The sequence below is a fragment of the Lethenteron reissneri genome, chromosome 6 (genome assembly GCF_015708825.2).
Source record: "Lethenteron reissneri isolate LAM-NWPU_2019-01 chromosome 6, ASM1570882v1, whole genome shotgun sequence".
NCBI lineage: Eukaryota > Metazoa > Chordata > Hyperoartia > Petromyzontiformes > Petromyzontidae > Lethenteron > Lethenteron reissneri.
In genome coordinates, this window is record NC_083784.1 from 5,200,404 (window position 1) to 5,219,595 (window position 19,192).

The 19,192-nt window shown below is 56.3% G+C and overlaps 1 protein-coding gene across 12 annotated transcripts in view; it reads right to left on the reverse strand.

Annotated features, from left to right (window-relative positions):
• Positions 1 to 7,716: 7,716 nt before the first annotated feature.
• The window catches only part of DOP1A (DOP1 leucine zipper like protein A), a 55,026-nt gene continuing 43,550 nt past the window's right edge, over positions 7,717 to 19,192 (reverse strand). For 9 of the 12 annotated variants that reach the window (XM_061570788.1, XM_061570805.1, XM_061570754.1 and 6 more), the window contains 11 exons: positions 18,604 to 18,689; positions 17,905 to 18,014; positions 17,640 to 17,789; positions 16,709 to 16,770; positions 16,058 to 16,210; positions 15,588 to 15,724; positions 14,793 to 14,848; positions 14,426 to 14,590; positions 13,937 to 14,066; positions 13,344 to 13,508; positions 7,717 to 11,551 (listed from right to left, as the gene is read on the reverse strand). In XM_061570788.1, the coding sequence (XP_061426772.1) occupies positions 11,357 to 11,551; positions 13,344 to 13,508; positions 13,937 to 14,066; positions 14,426 to 14,590; positions 14,793 to 14,848; positions 15,588 to 15,724; positions 16,058 to 16,210; positions 16,709 to 16,770; positions 17,640 to 17,789; positions 17,905 to 18,014; positions 18,604 to 18,689 (1,409 nt within the window). In that variant the 3' untranslated portion in view covers positions 7,717 to 11,356. The remainder of the gene's footprint in view (positions 11,552 to 13,343; positions 13,509 to 13,936; positions 14,067 to 14,425; positions 14,591 to 14,792; positions 14,849 to 15,587; positions 15,725 to 16,057; positions 16,211 to 16,708; positions 16,771 to 17,639; positions 17,790 to 17,904; positions 18,015 to 18,603; positions 18,690 to 19,192) is intronic. The other 3 variants (XM_061570737.1, XM_061570720.1, XM_061570728.1) reach the window with 3 other exon arrangements.

Consider the following 19,192-nt stretch of genomic DNA (forward strand, 5'->3'; position numbering starts at 1 on the left):
GACCACCCTAGGTGGACTCACACCTGCAGCATCCGAAAGAGTGGCAGGGGGTTTTGGAACAACAAGGGGGTCACGAGGCCCCTCCCCCAACCTGCCGGACACGTCACGCGGCCGGCCCCTGCGAGATGAAGGTGTGTGAGTGCGTGGTGCGACATAGGGCTTCAGGCGCGAGGGGTGCACGTACCAAGAACGCCGTCCGCACGCGACCCTAACACACTGGTCCCGAACGACCCGAACAATGTCGACCGGCCCCCGCCAGGGCCGCAGCAATTTCGATGACGTCGACAGCGGCACCTGCGGGCAGTGCAGCCACGCCTTATCCCCTACCGCCCATTTATACACCGTAACCCGGCGATCATACAGACGCTCATTGGCCAGTTGCCTTGCCCTGGAATTTTCCTGCGCGGCCACCCTCGCCTCGACCAACTTCCGAATATTGAACTGAGCGTGTTCGGACAGTTTCGAGCGAGAAGCCGCAGACTGGACCCGCAATTGCACCTCCACGGGGGGGTCGACTTCCCTGCCGTACATTAAGTAGAAGGGCGAATAGCCCGTGGCCGCGTGAGGCGCTAACCTATATGCGGCCAGAACTCCGGGAATCCTCAGGTCCCAATCCAACTGTGTGTCGTCTACCTGATGACACAACATAGAGGTAATGGTCCGGTGTAGACGTTCGACCATACCATCGGTCTGCGGGTGGTAGGGGGAAGTCCGGACCTTCTGTGTGCACAAAAGGTCACAAACCTCCCGCAGAAGATTGGACGAAAAGTTCTTTCCCTGGTCGGTTAGCAGCCGTTCCGGGGCACCCTTATCCAGGACGTAGCCCTGGAGAAACGCCTCCGCAATGGCTGCTGCCGACTGGTTGGGGAGGGGCCAGGCCATAGGCCAACGGGTGAAATATTCAACCCCAACCAGCAGGTACTTATTTCCCCGAGCGGTGACAGGGAAGGGACCCAGAATGTCAAGAGCCACCAACTCATTAACCCGGGACACCTGAATGGACTGAAGGGGTGGGCAAGCCGCCCTAGCCGGGTGTTTCCGCCGCGCACACTGTGTGCAACTATTCAAAAGGTCGGCGACATCGCGCGCCATTCCCGGCCAAAAAAAATCCAATTGCAGTGTAGCGAGCGTTTTGTGAATACCTAAATGCAGGACGCGTTCGTGCGCCGCCCACACGGCCCTGCCCCGCAGAGCGGTGGGGACGACGATTCTGTAACGCCCCGAGCTGGCGTCCCATGACATGAGGAGACCCTCCCGCAACCTGACAATACCTACCCTTTCCTGACAATCTCCCCCTCTCTCCACACGACGGCGTAACCTGAGGAGGGAATTGTCTTCCATCTGGAACCGTCCCCATTCGTCCAGAGGCAGATCGAGGAGTGAGTCGCGAGCGACCAACACCTGCGAGTCCCCCTCGGCGACAGGTTCCCTATCAACCACCCCTGCTGCCGCTGCCAAGGGAGAAGCCGGAGCGGTACTCGTGGCCGATTTGCATCTCCCCGAGCCCATAAAACACGCGCACCCATCACCCGGAGGAAGGCGTGACAAGCCATCCGCGTTCAAATGTTGTGTCCCCTTCCGGTACACCACCGTGAACGTGTAGTCCTGTAGGACCTCAAGCCAACGTGACAGCTGGCCGGACGGCTGGTCTATTTTCAACGCATACTGTAGCGCGCGTGATCGGAACGAACCGTAAAATGCCTACCGTACAGGTACGGTCGATATTGTTGAACAAACACGACAATAGCGAGCAGTTCACGGCGGGTGACGCAATAACGTTGCTCTGCCGGAGACAGGACTCTACTGCCGTAGGCAACGACCCGTTCGACCCCGTTGACAACCTGCGAAAGCACCGCGCCGATGCCGGTATTGCTGGCATCGGTGTCCAGGATGAAGGGCAACGTGAAATCGGGATAGCACAAGGGAGGAGCTCGGACAAGGGCATCGCGAAGCGCCCTGAACGCCCTGTCTTCCTCTTCCCCCCAATGGAATTTAGCCCCCTTAGCCGTCAGAGCATGAAGGGGTTTGGCGATCGTCGCAAACCCCTCAACAAACCGGCGGTAATAGGACGCAAAGCCTATAAAGCTGCGGACTTCCCCCACAGACGTGGACGTGGGCCACGACCTTACACAGTCAGTTTTAGCAGGATCGGTGGCTATACCCGTAGAACTGACAACGTGGCCGAGGTACCGCACCGATTCACGCAACAGGAAACATTTCTGAGGCTTAAATTTAAGATTAGCCGATCGCACTCTGAGAAATACAGCCCGCAGTCTGTCCAGATGTTCCTCAAACGTACGGCTGAAAATAATCACGTCGTCCAGATATATAAGACAAGAGTCCCACTGCAGGCCAGCGAGGACCAGTTCCATCAATCTCTGGAACGTCGCTGGAGCTGAGTACAATCCCATGGGCAACCGGTTGAACTGATAAAGGCCCTGTGGCGTACGGAACGCGGTCTTAGGTTTGGAAGCGTCATCCAAGGGCAGTTGCCAAAACCCCGACAAAAGGTCCAAGGTAGAAAAATACCGTGCCCCCGCCAAGGCATCGAGCGACTCGTCCATGCGAGGGAGTGGATACGCGTCCGCCAGCGAAACCTTGTTAAGCTTCCGAAAATCCACACAAAACCTCAAACTGCCATCATGTTTTTTAACAAGCACAATGGGCGCACCCCATGGGCTGTTGGAGGGAGCCACAATGTCTGCGGCAAGCATGTCATTCACTGCCAACCGGACATGTTCCTTCTCTGCCGGACTTAATCGGAACGGATTTTGCCGAATGGGAGCGGAATCCCCCGTATCAATGTGGTGTTTCAATAGATTAGTGCACCCAACATCGAATTTGTGCTTGCTAAAAACATCGGGAAAATCACGAAGCAACATGCGCAGCTTGAATCTTTGTGACTCTGAAAGATTTTCAGCCCCTGAACAGAGAGAATCCATCCATGCCTCATCGACACCCACCTGCGTCCCGGACGCCGGCGCCTCACCGACATGAGCTGCAACGGAGTCAGTGTGCAGCGGCAGCGACGCATGTGCAATGACAGCCCCTCGGTGCACGACCTTCGTCCGCAACCCCGCATTCAGCACCTGAATGAAGAGCTGTCCATCTCTAGGCACAAGCGTTTGTGCACCCACCAGGTCCAACCCTCGCTCGGTCGTATTTGAAGGAGATAACAAAACCCCCGAAGTAGCGTCTGCCTCCAGTGGTTTGCGTAACTGAAGCGGTATCAGCATCTGCGCACCCGGCGGAATCCGCACGGTTTCAGACGCCATAGCCGGAACAGTCGTGCAAGCTGTGCGCAGCCGGTTTGGTGAAGGCAGAAACGCCATCCGGCGGCCCGAAGGAAGCTCGATGCAGCCTTTGTCAATCAAAATTTTGATGGGCATCCTCCCCAAGAAATCCGTACCCAACAGACAGGGAACGGCCAAGGCATCGGAAACCAAAATGGGACCAGATAATTTAATGTCGCCAATACAAATTTGTGCAGTTATTTGGCCAATAATCCCCAGGGAACCCCCATTTTCCGCAAAGCAAGGGACGGAGAACGGGGTGAGTGCCTGACATCTCTTTGGTAACACGTTGTATATGAGGTCAGAGATTATGGTAGCCGAAGCCCCCGTATCGACCAACAATCGAAATTGAATTCCCTCAATATCCCCGAGAATAACCGACGAGCCCATCGCCGCGGCCACGACCCTGTGGGCCAACTCGGACCACTGAACCGCGCGAAGTGGCCCCCGAACATCAGCCCCATTCCGCTCCCCACCCCTCAACGCAACGCGATCTACTGGCGCGCCGAATCGCGGTGTATGAGATGCGGGCAGGGACCGTGTGCGTGAGGTGTCGCGACATGCCTGGGGGTCTTGTGGAGCGGCCGGCGGACGGGCGGACGATGGTGGATGACCCGAAGCCCGGCGCCGGGGTGCAGGGCAACCCGATGCCAGGTGACCCAGCTGGCCACAGTTATAGCACGTGACGCCAGCCAACGCCCGCGGGGGTCCGTGTCTCCCCCGGGTTTCCCCTTGGCGAGGCCGGTCGGCCCCCCTCCAACTGGCGGCCCGCTGTGACGCGAAGGCCTGGGCATCCGGGACCTCGTCAACTCTTGCAGCGGCGCACGCAGCCACCTGCCCATCCCGCTGGAGGAGCAACTCTGTGTGCAGGTAATGTGCCGCCCCCAGCGAGGAAAGGTTAGCTTCATCTTTGACGTGGATGGCAATCCTCAGTTCCCGAGCCAGCAGCAGCAACTTCTCAAGCACGATGGAGTCCAGGCCCACATCGTCCATTCGAGGATAGGCTGCTTGAGCCAACGCCATCAGTGCACTCTGATAGGCAAGAGGTGTCTCGTCCGCCTCCCTCCTCCGACTGGCGAAACGATGTCTAGTTTCGGATGGAGGTCCATACACTAAGGCCATCCGATCGAGGGCCTCCTGCAAAGTGGAGCGTTGCCTCCGTGGAATAAGGAGGAACGAGGCCAAGGCCACGTCGTCCAAGGCGGAAGGCAGGGCTTGGAGAGCGACGTCAGCAGACCACCCAGCCGTCTCGGCATTTGCCACGAAACGGCGTGAAAAAGCAGCCCAGTCCCCCCCCTTTGCCGTGAAAACCTGAAGCGAAGGCAAGCGCTGTTGTAGCGCCGGGATGTAGTCCCCCCTCGAAGACAGCAGCGTCCCAAGTGCAGTATATGAAGCATCTTCCGGCGGCAGAATATCAGACGGAATCGGCGGGCACCTACCCGAAAACTCTGCTTCTCCCGATGTAAGGCCGCAGATGGCGGATGTGACGCGAGCCACCTCTGCCCCCTGACCTCCTGGGCGGTTGACGTCATGTCCCCCGGAAGCGGTGACCCCCCCGGCGGAAGTGACGTCATCCCCGGCGGCCGCATCCCCGGCGGAAGTGACGTCTCCCCCTCCGGAGGTGACGTCAAAGTTTTGCACGGGAATGGCGCGTTTCTCGGCGGGAACCCGTCCCATCCTTCGGCCTGGTACTCCACCCGGCGCTCCCGCTCCCCCCAGCGTGAGCTCGTCGAGGATGGAGGCAGCGGCATGGAGGAGATCGGCCAGCCGGGCATGGGCTGACTGGATCGCCCATCCCGACGTCGGCGGACTCCTGGAGGGCCCCGGAGAACCCGAGCCCGCCCCCGCAGACCCGTCCCCCGGAAATGGCGCTCCCGCCTCCGGCTCAGCGTCTCCCTCGACGTCCTTCTCCTGGCCCCTGGTGAGCGTTTTCTGTCTTGTCTCCATGTCGGCGAGGTTCTTTGGCCGCTTCTAACACCAAATGTAGTATTCTTGAATGAGACCGACACTTCGTAGAGGCCACACGCTTTTATTCCGATAACACTAGTCCTCAGGACTCACTGGGGAGACAGTCCCACACACACAACCTAGGGAGGTACAGCCTCCGGCTCTATTCTCATTTCTCTCCTTCCCTAGCCTCCAGCTACTCTGTTACTCTCTTCCCTAGCCTACAGCTACTCAGCTACTCTCTTCCCTAGCCTACAGCTACTCGGCTACTCTCTTCCCTAGCCTACAGCTACTCGGCTACTCTCTTCCCTAGCCTACAGCTACTCGGCTACTCTCTTCCCTAGCCTACAGCTACTCGGCTACTCTCTTCCCTAGCCTACAGCTACTCGGCTACTCTCTTCCCTAGCCTACAGCTACTCAGCTACTCTCTTCCCTAGCCTCCAGCTACTCTGTTACTCTCTTCCCTAGCCTACAGCTACTCAGCTACTCTCTTCCCTAGCCTACAGCTACTCAGCCCACTCAGTTCCAGCGGGGCGGCATCCTTGAGGCTCGGGGGTCCAGGATCTCCGGCTCTCCTCCTTCAGCTTCTCCTCCGATCGACCCCTCCGCTCTCCGGGAGCCGTCTTATATATCCCCTCTCTCTGAGGGGCGGGGGTGTCTCGGGCCCTGGCTCTCGCCAGCCCCCTCCCCTCAGAGCCGTTCCAACCACCTCTCGTCCCTGTCAATCCGGGCCGGTCCAGACCGGTACGTACCTCTCCCCTAGCTTGTGTGACCTGTGTGACCTGTGTCAACCTTGGTGTCAACCTTGACCACCACACAAGCAAAAAGACACGGGTCAACGTTTTTCTCGTAGGCCTTTTAGTTTTCGTACGCCCGAGGCACTGTGCCTGCTGTGGCCTCGACCGACTAAAAATCACCCAGGAATGTCCTTAACGCTCGTGACGTCACTCCACATCGACCAGCCCCCCTCATTAATATTCATGAGCAGGTGACGTCATCCAAATGGACACCCCCCCAGCCCTCATGAATAATAAAGAGCAGGTGACGTCACTCAATATGGAGTCCTCCCCCCCTCACGAACAATCATGTGCAAGTGACGTCACTCCACATCGACCAGCCCCCCTCATTAATATTCATGAGCAGGTGACGTCATCCAAATGGACACCCCCCCAGCCCTCATGAATAATAATGAGCAGGTGACGTCACTCAATATGGAGTCCTCCCCCCCTCACGAACAATCATGTGCAAGTGATGTCACTCCACATCGACCAGCCCCCCTCATTAATATTCATGAGCAGGTGACGTCACCCAAATGGACACCCCCCCAGCCCTCATGAATAATAATGAGCAGGTGACGTCACTCAATATGGAGTCCTCCCCCCCTCACGAACAATCATGTGCAAGTGACGTCACTCCACATCGACCAGCCCCCCTCATTAATATTCATGAGCAGGTGACGTCATCCAAATGGACACCCCCCCAGCCCTCATGAATAATAATGAGCAGGTGACGTCACTCAATATGGAGTCCTCCCCCCCTCACGAACAATCATGTGCAAGTGACGTCACTCCATAGAGACCAGCCCCCCTCATTAATATTCATGAGCAGGTGACGTCATCCAAATGGACACCCTCCCCACCCCTCAATGAGCAAGTGACGTCACTCAATATGGAGTATTCCCCCCCCTCACTAATAATGTGCAAGTGACGTCACTCCACAGCTACCAGCCCCCCTCGTTAATATTCATGAGCAGGTGACGTCCTCCAAATAGACACCCCCTCCATTAATAATAATTAGCGGCTGACGTCACTCCACATGGGGGGCCGAGGCGCCTCCTCCCCACTCCTCGGCGTCAACTTACAACCCTCGCTGCAAAGGCAGAACCCTCACGTCACGCGGTCTCCGTAGCGCTGTTGAGACATCAAAGTAAAAAGGATGTCATGACGAACAAGGGATTATAACACCATTGGAACCTCATTTGCCAGTAAAAAATATAATTGGTTTTTTACCCTTCTATCTGGCAACAAAACTGACACCTTTTTTTACAAGGAGTCATGTTTGCATAGACCAGTGCACATTATCAGTTTTTGTTTGCATTATGACTGCAGGTATTGTGGTCTATGCAAACATGACTCCTTGTAAAAAAAGTGTCAGTTTTGTTGCCAGATAGAAGGGTAAAAAACAATTATCAAGGGATTATGACCTTTAAATGAAAGAGGTCTGTGTCACCGCGCCCTTACAAACTGCACACGAATTGATGCGATGAATATCACGTCGCGGTCTGCTTTTCGCTTGCAAGTTTCAGATTTACTGCAATACACCCGTCCTTGGACGGGCAAAAGGCTAGTTGGATAACGGCCTTGAATTCGGCCAGATAATTGTGGCCTGACCCAAAACATTGGATATGAATCTTGAACCATCCTATCCAACCTTATCGGCCTATGCCCTTTAAAAAAATGAAGCAAACTGTGGCAAAAGTGTTTAAAACTGACTTTATTTGTATACTAATGCAACTCAGCGATAATCGCAGTGTTCCAACCTTGGTAAACATGACACAGGGCCTCCCCACAGCAACGCAGAGCCCCAAAACGGCAAACCCAGTGAGCAGACAGATTGCATCGAAATACGCGACGTTAGAAAATGACGCGCGCGCGCGCGCCGGTCACCGCGCGCCCTTTCACAACGATTATCTTGAGAAAAACCAAGACGTCTCAAAAGTCGCACAAGGTGTGGTGGCGGCGGCGCGCCTGGCTGTGGTACGGGGGACACACACTTTCCCAATCGGGGTGTTCGTGAAGGTGAAATGCAGTGTGACGTGAGATACGCAACCACGGAGGGATGCGAGATGAGATGTATATATCAGTCGTTCCGCAGCGGATGTTCTCGCCTTTGTGCTGTGCAGCTTCTCACCCTACCCACCCCCCCCGGCCGTGCTTCTTGGGGTAGTGGCCGCGCGTTTGGTTGGTTGGCACGACGTCCAACGTTTCGCTCCACATGCCGGGTAATTCAGTTTCACTGAAGGCGCTCCCCCCGGGACATGGTGCCGAGCGTCGGACATTGTGGCGAACGGTACCAGGGAGCTATCAAATGTGCGTTCTTGACCGCGGGCACTCCAGTTCCCTACCACATGCAAAGACACGAGGAAATGGCAGACATCCATCCCAGTTGTAACAATCCCCCCCCCCGCCTCCACCAGATAAATAGTAGTGACTAACGGATAATTTTCCAGATATAAAGGACTTATTTAGAAATAAAAAGGATGGAGCGTGGTGGCGCAGTGATTATTAAAGCACTCCGCTATAAACCCTGCGACCTGAGTTCGATTCCCGACCACCGGCTAACATCAGTGGCGAGTGTGATATCGGAACCAGTCCTGGGCTCTCACCCCCCCTTCCACCAACCGGCGCGGTGAAGTATGGTCAAACAACCCCCACGACTGCAGTTATGGGGAGGCCTTCAACCAGCAGACTGACAAAGGGGATGTACATGTTTATTCTTTTTGTTAATTCAATGAATGTTTTAAGGTGTTTCCAAGTGGCCCTCTCTGGTTACCAGGACGCACAGACGCGAGGCCACATCGGTGTTGTGATGCCCTGAAAAATGGTGACGCGGTGTAACAGTCAAGCACACTGGACATGCCGGTTCGATGCCGTTTTTGTGGGCGAAGCAAGTTTCTTAAATCCCTCCCCGCTTGTGTCCACCCAGCGGTTATGAATGGGCGCATGTACCGCACTTAGTCGAGCGAGCAGGTCGCATGCGGAGGGCGTACCAGTGCGAGTACTCCATCCTCCTCCAAGACATCTGTCCAGAGCGAAAGAGTAAACCCACCTAGTCTCTAGACGGGCTCCACCTCGTGGAGACGCTTCCGATGACTTAAGAGTTGTGATATTCTACCTCTCATAAAACGTGGGGGAGCTTTAAATCCCCGCCCCCTCCCCCCCCAGTAAGAGGCCATGTGCAGAGATTAAAAAAACAGGGGTCCTACTCTAGAGGGCTCGAATAGCATGTCCATTAGTACTTGGAAGAGGGCCTGAAAGACTTTGGTTTCTCTTCAGTGTGGCAAGGCAATAGATGCCGTGGATACTTGGATGCTGACATTTAGCTTAGGAAAGAAATACTGTCCTTTGTTAGGAGCCAATTTCAGCGAGCCAGTGTCGCCACTGAATTGTCATGGGAAGGAGGCTTCAACCTCCTGGTCGCCCAATCCAAGGCCTCACGCGCTCTAATCCAGATGAAGGTTGCTTAGCCCTTGGGTCACTCTTGCAAAAGAAACTGTCCTGATATCTTGACTTCATACCTGGTTAAAACAAATAAACTTGCAAGTGTTGGATCTGTGTGGCAAATGTCTCTAAATATATTATCTTTCAGCAAGCTCCACCACTTGCCAGCAACTTGGCTTGACCAATCCCGAGTCTCCTCTACAGATATAACGACATAAATACGTTTTGGTTAAGTTGTCCTCAACCCCCCAGACGAAAATCCTGATTAGCACAGCGTGGGTAAGATTCACGCGAGCGGCAGGAGCTACTGCTGCTGGTGGCTACGCCAGTTGCGCCACCAGCTGCTGCACCACCTGCTGTTGCCACTGCACGTGTTCCCACCCGGTAGCAGCGCCACCGCCGCCGCCAGTGACACGTGACTTCACAGTGGAGCGGCCGACGCAGAACCCCACTTCCGACGAGAGCGAATCCGTGGATTTTAGTTTTTACAGAAACACAAACGCGTCACACGCGCGAGCCGTCCCATCGCGAGTGTTCCATCGGCTAAAACAACGTGGGCCATCGACGCGGGTAACAGAAACCCCCAAGGGTTTAGCGTGCGGACCGTCACCCTGCGTACGATGCCGGGAGGGGGTGGGGGGGGTGGGGGGCGAGGATTCCAGAGGGAGGGACGAGGGCCGTAGCGATGGTCCCTTGCTTGTGTCGCTCCTGGCCAATTTCAGACAGCGTGCAATTCCTACGCCAAATACACAAATTCTACGCACACTTCCTACACAGCCCCCCCGGGGCATCGCGCTCACCAGCCGCACCCCTTGCTTGCTCGCGGCAATACTACCGCCAGCACGTGGCTTTCACTGAAAACCGCCTAAGCACCTCTACGTCTAGCTTCCCTGCATGGCTTAAAGTGCATCGACGCGTGAGCCACGACCGCGGTTGTGCCGTACAACTCCCCGATGCGTTTTCGCCGGGTCGTGCCGTTCGCTTCTTCGGCGCGACGTCCGACGTTTCGCTCCACGTGCTGGGAGCTTTTTGCAGCAACCGAAAAGGAAGCTTCCCGGCGCGTACAGCGAAACGTAGGATAATCGCATAGGACCGGACAAAGCATCGGCGAGCCTGGTTCCAGCAGTGCTATAGCGCGCCTTGTGGGCATTCAGGCCGTTCAGGCTTGGAGAAACGGCCGACTTGTTCAAATGGCCCCAGCGCGTACACTTCAGGCCTAACCCAGAGGCACGTTACCTAGAGAATCTCCGTGCTGGTCAGACCCTTCCAGCACAGAGAGAATGAACGCTTCAGAAGAAATAATATATTACACACTTGGTCACTTGCAGTTTCAATGCAAATGCCAAGTGATGGAGGGGTGCGGGGTGGGGGGGGCAGGGGACAGCTGGCCTGCGCGGATGGCTCACGGACACTGGCCCCGGTGAGGGCTCGCCTTTGTTTGCGAGCCATCGGAGTTCGCCTAGGAGCTGGCCCGGAGCGCTATCCCTGGGCGAGCCTCATTGGGAGGAAGCTAGCTAGACAGGGGGTAGCCACCCGTCCTGCTCTTCCCAGGATTGTCCTCTTGTTAAAGACGTCTTCCGGGTACATTAAAAGCTCGTCGTCGCGGGTGGGTTTCTTCATCGGCTGTGCAAAAAATTACCGCAACGCGCCACTGGAGACGACTCGTTCGCACGCAGCTCGCCCACCCCCTCTTAGTACAACGACAATAATCGTGATAATTTCAACTCGTAACACGCGCCCCACCGCCGCGCACCACTTGCTCCGCACCCTCGTAGACACGGAATGACTCGGAAGCACGAGGCGGAACCGCGGACGAGGGTGAAGGCGGCCGGGTGCCGCGAGATATTCTCAGTTGTCCCGTTTCTGTCGCAGCTCGGAGGCAGGCAACCCCCGGCGCTAGCCTTTGTTGAGCGTCTCCAGGAAGTCGCGGCCCACCGTCTCCTCGACGCGGCGGCGGGCGCGGCTCCACTGCGCTTCGGCGCCCGCGCCGCTCTCCCCGCTCCCCGCGTGCTCCAGCGCCGAGGACGATGACGACGCCAGGGAGCCGGAGCCGCCAGATCCCGGGGGGCGTCCCGGGTCGCACAGGAAGGCCTGGGTAGTAGTGGGGGAGAGGCAGGGAATCGTCAGAATCTTTATAATAAGAATGCAATTTATAACGCGCGCAAATTTGCGGACGTAATGGCCGCAACTCAGAGGCGCTGGAGCCAAGCTCAGAGTCGCTCGAAAGCAGCGTGGTTGTAGAGGTGAGTTTTTAAGTCTCTCTTGAAGGAGGACGATTGAGGTGATGCTGCGAATGTGCAGAGGGATGATGGCGTTCCAGACTGTTGGGGCTGCCACCGAGAAGCAGCGCATAGACATGACCATCCTGGATCTTGGTATCAAGAGGAGGTCGTGAGTCGCGCTGCGCAGGCATCTGCCGTGTGCCGAGCTGCAAGTTGTCAATAATGAAGAAAGGTACGGCGGGCAGGCAGATGTGAAGGCGCGGTGGCAGAGGCAAGCGATCTTGTATGTGACCCTGCTGCAATGGGTAGCCAGTTGAGGGCACGGAGACAGGCTAGTGAGTCGAGACGGGGATGAGTGTGGCGAAGTATTTAGTCGGAAGATAAAATGTGAATCCAGGTAGAACAAGTGAGGATAATCACGACGTGACGACGCTTTACGCACGGGCGACACGATCATCGTGGACCTCATTCGTGCACGAGATTCGTCCACAGCCGCAGCTGGTCCAGCCGCAGCGCATTCCTCATGAACCGGCGGTACACGCACCACTTCATTAGGCGTTCATTCCGCTCGTGCGTTGCACTGGGTGCGATGTTCATTATTATTAACGTAAACTGTAACGGTGCGTGCCATCATCATCGCCTGTTTAATAATAATAATAATAATTTCCATTTATTTGAAACGCAACGCGCCTTCCACTCGTGTCTCAAAGCGTGTGTCACTTTACACCCTGGACATCCTTGTAAACGAGGTGCTCCATTGCGAGGCATTATTCCGGGTGAAATATCTCAATAAGTAAAATTACATATTTATAGAAATCTAGCCAGAGACAGATGGAGACAGGAAAATACAGGTGGAGATGGGAGGCGATAGGAGGAGACAGCTGGAGATAGAAGGAGGAGACAGTGGAGATGGGAGGAGACGGTGGAGATGGGAGGAGATGGGAGGAGATGGGAGGAGACAGTGGAGATGACAGGGAACAGGTGAAGATGGGAGGAGGCAGTGGAGATGACAGGGAACAGGTGAAGATGGGAGGAGGCAGTGGAGATGACAGGGAACAGGTGAAGATGGGAGGAGGCAGTGGAGATGACAGGGAACAGGTGAAGATGGGAGGAGGCAGTGGAGATGACAGGGAACAGGTGAAGATGGGAGGAGGCAGATGGAGATGGGAGGAGGCAGTGGAGATGGGAAGAGATGGGAGGAGGCAGTGGAGATGGGAGGAGACAGATGGAGATGAGAGGAGACTGATGGAGATGAGAGGAGACTGGAGATGGGAAGAGACTGGAGATGGGAGGAGGCAGTGGAGTTGGGAGGAGACAGTGGAGATGACAGGGAACAGGTGAAGATGGGAGGAGGCAGTGGAGATGACAGGGAACAGGTGAAGATGGGAGGAGACAGATGAAGATGGGAGGAGGCAGTGGAGATGGGAAGAGATGGGAGGAGGCAGTGGAGATGGGAGGAGACAGATGGAGATGAGAGGAGACTGATGGAGATGAGAGGAGACTGGAGATGGGAAGAGACTGGAGATGGGAGGAGGCAGTGGAGTTGGGAGGAGACAGTGGAGATGACAGGGAACAGGTGAAGATGGGAGGAGGCAGATGGAGATGGGAGGAGGCAGGGGGCGACAGAAGGCGACAACACAAGCACGTGTGCGTGCGCACACCTGCGCTGCCCCCACCATGGGCTTGTTGCAGAAGAAGTGGCTGAGCGTGCTGAAGAAGGGCAGCAGCTGGTCGATGGAGCGCAGTGACGCCACGGTGAGCAGCGGCTGGCCGGCCTCGCACGGGATCATGCGCGGCGAGCCGCCCCCCTCCTCCTCCGAGCTCTTCTGCACGGGACAGCGGCGGGGGATAGCGGGAGGGAAACAAGGGGGGAGACAGCGGACGGGTGTTGAGAGGACGGGAGAGAGGAGGAGACAGGTGGACACGGGGGACAGGTGGAGACAGGGAGGGAAAGGAGGAGACACGAAAAATATTACAAATCACAAGGTCGTCAACTTGTAACAGAGTGGCAGCGAAGGTGGCAGCCAACTCAACAGGACGTCCACCGCGGAGATGGAGTTATGAGGCCAGCTTGTGTGGCGGAGCAGGTTGGTGGGGTGCCACGTGCACACACAACACACACGCACAACACACAACACACACACAACACACAACACACACGCACAACACACCAACACACACACACAACACACACACGCACACACACAACACGCACAACACACAACACACACACACAATACACACACACACATACCTTGCACTTCTTGCGCAGGAGCTTTGTGAGCCGCACCACGTACGGACGGAACTCGCGTTGGTGGTTGCCTTGGCGACGGACCTCCAGCCCGGAGTCGTCGCACGTCTCCGGGATGAACGCCCAGCGGTACCTGCGTGCACAGGTGAGGGGACAGGTGAGGGAGCTCACAGGCGAGGGGCACACAGGTGAGTGAGTGGACACCGGTTGAGTGAGCTCAAATATGTGAGAATAGATCAGTGGTGGAGTGTACACTAGTGAGTATGCCCAGGTCGGTGGGAAGAGGTGGTGACCGTGAATAGGTGGTGACCATGAAGAGGTGGTGATTCAGAATGGGTGGCGACTGGACACGAAGAGGTGGCGACTGCAAGTGTTGGGAGGGCACGGAGAGACGCAAGAGGTGTGGACAACGCGAGCCGTGGACGGACGAGCGAGGACGCGGGGTGGGGGGCGAAAGTGGGGGAGGAGTGCTTGCAAGAGGCAGGAACGTACAGCTGGAACTGCGGGAGGTGGGCGGAGGGCAGAGCGAGCGCGAGGTCCAGGAACTTGCAGGCGGAGAGGTAGAGCGCGAGCCACCGCTGCTGACTGTAGGACGACGAGAAGCCGTTCCCCCCGACGTACGTTGTCTCCAGCCCCGTGATGGACGGACTGGCGCTCCTAAACACAAAGTCGCAGGCAGATGACGCCAACGGTTGCCCAGGCTCTGCGGGGCCCTGTAACGAGATGGCTTGGCCAACTCCGTTCGTGATTATACACGCGGCGGTGATGAGGTCGGCTCCAACACGGCCTTTATGAACACCCCCCCGCCTCCCCCCAACACTTGTAGATTCCTGTACATCCCTCCCATCTCTCATCTCACCTGGTGATGTCATCTTCCGCCATGAGCTCCTGTTCCATCTGCATGAACACTTGCACCTGTGCGAGCGAGTGCAGGGGCGGTCGGCACAAAGACGCAGAGGGAATAATGAACACGGGAAGACACGCACAGGTCTCGGAGGCTTCGTCGCATTGACTGTCACGTGACGTAAGTGGGCTTGGGCAGGGCGCGTCACGGATAGCAGGGGGCGATGGCCGGTGCTAGGGACGAGCAATGGGATGGCGGCTTGGAGAGGGAACACGCCCGAGAGAAAAAACACACTGCGACATCACCATGCAATTTCACAACATCACCACCACCACCTGCATCACCACTATAACCACCATCATCACCACTATAACCACCACCATCACCACTATAACCACCACCATCACAACCACCATCATCATCATCACCACCTGCATCACCACTATAACCACCACCATCACAACCACCATCATCATCACCACCACTAATATAACTACTACCACCAGCATCAGTACTATAACAATCACCACCATCATCACCGCCATCACCACCATCACCACCACCTGCATTATCATCACCACCACTAATATAACTACTACCACCACCACCATCACTACTATAACCACCACCATTACCACCACCTGCATCACCACCAAAAATACAACCACCACCACCAGGATCACCACCAAACCACACACATTACCACCGCCACCACCACATGAACTAACACCGCCCCCATCGCCACCACCAGCGCACCGAACAATGCGCACATGCTCACACACCGCGGGCAACAAAAGGAACGCTGCCCACCAGCTCGGTGATCATGGCAGGCCACAGCGCGGTCAGGTGCTGGTGCGACACGCGCAGCAGCAGCACACGGAAGAAGAGGAACACCTGGGCGTGCAGCGTGGGCACCTGGGGCAGCCGCAGGCTCTCCACCAGCCGCTCTGCTCGCGCGCAGGCACAGACAAAGGTCCCCCGGGTAGCCTACACAGACTGCTGCTGGCAAGTGTTTTCAAACGAGGACCCGACGAAGGCCGGCAAGGCGCACGAGCATTTGGTTGCTATAAATGTCCACGTGATGATAAGGCACTTTGGTGAGCTGTCATTTTTTCGCCAGGTCGCTTCTGAATAAGAGCTACGTAGCTCAATGGGCCTTACCCGGTAAAATACAAATAGTTTAGTGTAGTTTCAGTGTGTGTGCATGCGTCTGTGTGCGCGTGGGTGCGTCCGTGTGTGTGTGTACGTATGAATGCGCGTGCGCGGTGGCGGAGACTCACCCTGGATGTCGGGCAGGAACTTGTGGTACTGGTCGACCTCGCTGGAGAAGACGGAGAAGGCGAGCCGCTTGAGCAGCATCACGCGCTGCTCCAGCTCCGCCTCGCGGTTCCCAAACAGGTTCAGGGAGCTGCTCTGTGCCACCGTCACGCGCGCTGCGTGCACGCGGACAAACCGACGCCTTCATCCAGCGGCGGATTGATTGTGACCGACGACGACGATGATACACATGCACACGTATAAAGAGAGACCCCGTGTGGCCTGGCCGTTACCGGTGACCTATGAAGGGCGGCACCGTGCCTGGCCGCCTTTGTCTCCTCCCAACGTCGATGTTTCCGTACCGCACCGGGGTGCGCCCAAGACCGTTGTGGATAATCACGATGTTGGCCAGCAATCAACCCCCGAGTCGCCGGCTTCGTGGCGCAGTACGCTAACCGCGGCAAACCCTCCGATACGTAGAACAATAATAGAGGACATGGGATCTACGGCATCAGAGAGGGCTCATATACTAACACAGGAGCCACAGACTAACACACGACACAAAGTTACACTGGGCATTATGTACGCTCCATATACTGTGGATGATACAGGTGTGCGTGCGTGTGCGTGCGTGCGTGTGCGTGCGTGTGCGCGAGCAGTTGACCTTCACTCACTCATGAGGTCACGGAAGGTGGTCTTGTCGTGGGTCATCAAGTGGTCGATGATGGAGCGCCACCTGCACACGAGCAGACACACGAGCAGACACAAGTAGACACACGCACAGACACACACAGACACACGCACAGACACGCGTAGACACACGCACAGACACGAGCAGACACACGCACAGACACGAGCAGACACGAGCACAGACACACGCAGACACACGCACAGACACGCGTAGACACACTCACAGACACGCGCAGACACAGGCACAGACACGCGAGCAGACACACGCACAGACACGCGAGCAGACACACGCACAGACACACGCACAGACACGCGCAGACACACGCACAGACACGCGCAGACACACACACAGACACGCGCAGACACACGCACAGACACGCGCAGACACACGCACAGACACGCGCACAGACACGCACAGACACACGCAGACACACGCACAGACACGCGCACAGACACGCGCACAGACACACGCACAGACACACGCAGACACACGCACACACACGCACGGCGATGTGTTAACCGAGTCAGCTCCAACGCAGGCTCCTCCAGGGCTCTCGCAAACGTGTGCGCACGTGAGCATGTAAGCGGAGAGCGAAGCACTGTGACCTGCACTGTGGTGAGTGAGTGGGTTGTGAGCTGCAGCGTGGTGGTGGTTGAACAGAGCTCTCAACACAGGTAGTGAAGGAATCAACGGTGAAGTTCACGGGAACAGATACCATCGTAGTAGTGATAGAAGCGTGACAGGGAGGTGACTGATCGCCAGTGAGAGAGTGACTGGAGCGAGTGGCTGAGTGAGCGAGGTTCACGGGAACAGTAACCACCGCAGTAGCGAGAGAGGAGCGATAGGAAGGCGACTGGCGGTTCAGCGAGAGGCCCAGGGAACTTGGTGAGACTCCCGGACGGGGTGGGACTCACTGGGGGACGCAGCTGGCGTCCATTTGGAAGAAGGCGGACTCCATGAAGAGGTCAAGCGCCTCCTTCTTCCAGGCGCGCCGCGTGTACTGGTAGCCGCTCAGGCTGCTCAGCAGCTGAACGCACGCGCGGAAGCTCGGCGCGTTGTGGGCACTGCAAACGCACGCGCGCGCACACACACAATACGCAATGCAACACACACGTAACAAAGAGAAAAATCCCGGTATAGCCCTAAGAGATTGTTGGAATAAGTGCTGTTAGCGAGCACCTATGGTTCTTGAGGTAGGGCACGACGTAGTACATGATGTTGATGAGCAGTGGCACCACCTTCTCCTTCTCGTCGCTGCGGAAAACCATGTCCAGGAGATGCGCCAACACCTGCAGGAGGGAGGCACGGCGCGCCGTGAATACCGGCGCGGAGTCAGAGCACAGGGTGTGAGCAACACCTGGCACGGAGTAGGTAAATCCTACTTTTAGGTTTTTTCGGTAAAGTCACGTAGGTAAAAAATAAAATAAAAATAAAAGTAATAATAGAAATAAAATAAAATAATAAATCACGACGTTTCGGAGGCAACACAAGTCTCCGTCATCAGGTGGGACCGTCACAGCTAGATTTACTGTCTCAAGAGCACGGACAAGTATCAAGTGATACAGTAAATCTAGCTGTGACGGTCCCACCTGATGACGGAAACTTGTGTTGCCTCCGAAACGTCGTGATTTATTATTTTATTTTATTTCTATTATTTTATTAATTTTATTTTTTACCTACGTGACTTTACCGAAAAAACCTAAGAGTATGAATCCTTGCAGTCACGAAAGTTTCAAATCTAGAATTAGGTAAATCCTGGCATGTGTATGTCCCACGACGGACACGGACCACGTTAAAACCCGACGGACAAGACCCGGAGCGGACTCTGAGCCGGAGCACGGAGTTCCGGCGGCGCGTGGGGAGAGCGGCGGGCGTCACCTCGGCCAGCAGGGTGAGGGCGTGGACGCTGAAGACGGAGGGCGGCTGCGACACCACCTCGGCCACCGGAGAAAGCAGCAGGGCGTCTGCAACGGCAGACCGGGCCCCACACAGACGCTCGCTAAACAAACTCGCGCCGTGCGGTGCGTTCGCCGGCAAGTGCTGCAGCCCCGCCGAGTCTCAAAGGTTGAGTAAGTTCCTCGTTCGGGACGTTTTGGGTCAATTAAGTTTTGTTTGCAATTTGTTTCGTCCTCTACCTGGGTTTTATTTGCTGTTGTACGATCGGCATCGCTTCACAAAACAGAGGATCCACTGCGCCGCGAGGATCTCTGAAGTGAAGAGTGCGTGGAGAGGGGGGTAGAGTGAGATGAGAGGGGAGAGGTAGGAGAGTGCGTGGAGAGGGGGGTAGAGTGAGATGAGAGGGGAGAGGTAGGAGAGTGCGTGGAGGGGAGTAGAGTGAGATGAGAGGGGAGAGGTAGGAGAGTGCGTGGAGAGGGGGGTAGAGTGAGATGAAAGGGGAGAGGTAGGAGAGTGCGTGGAGAGGAGTAGAGTGAGATGAGAGGTAGGAGAGTGCGTGGAGAGGGGGTAG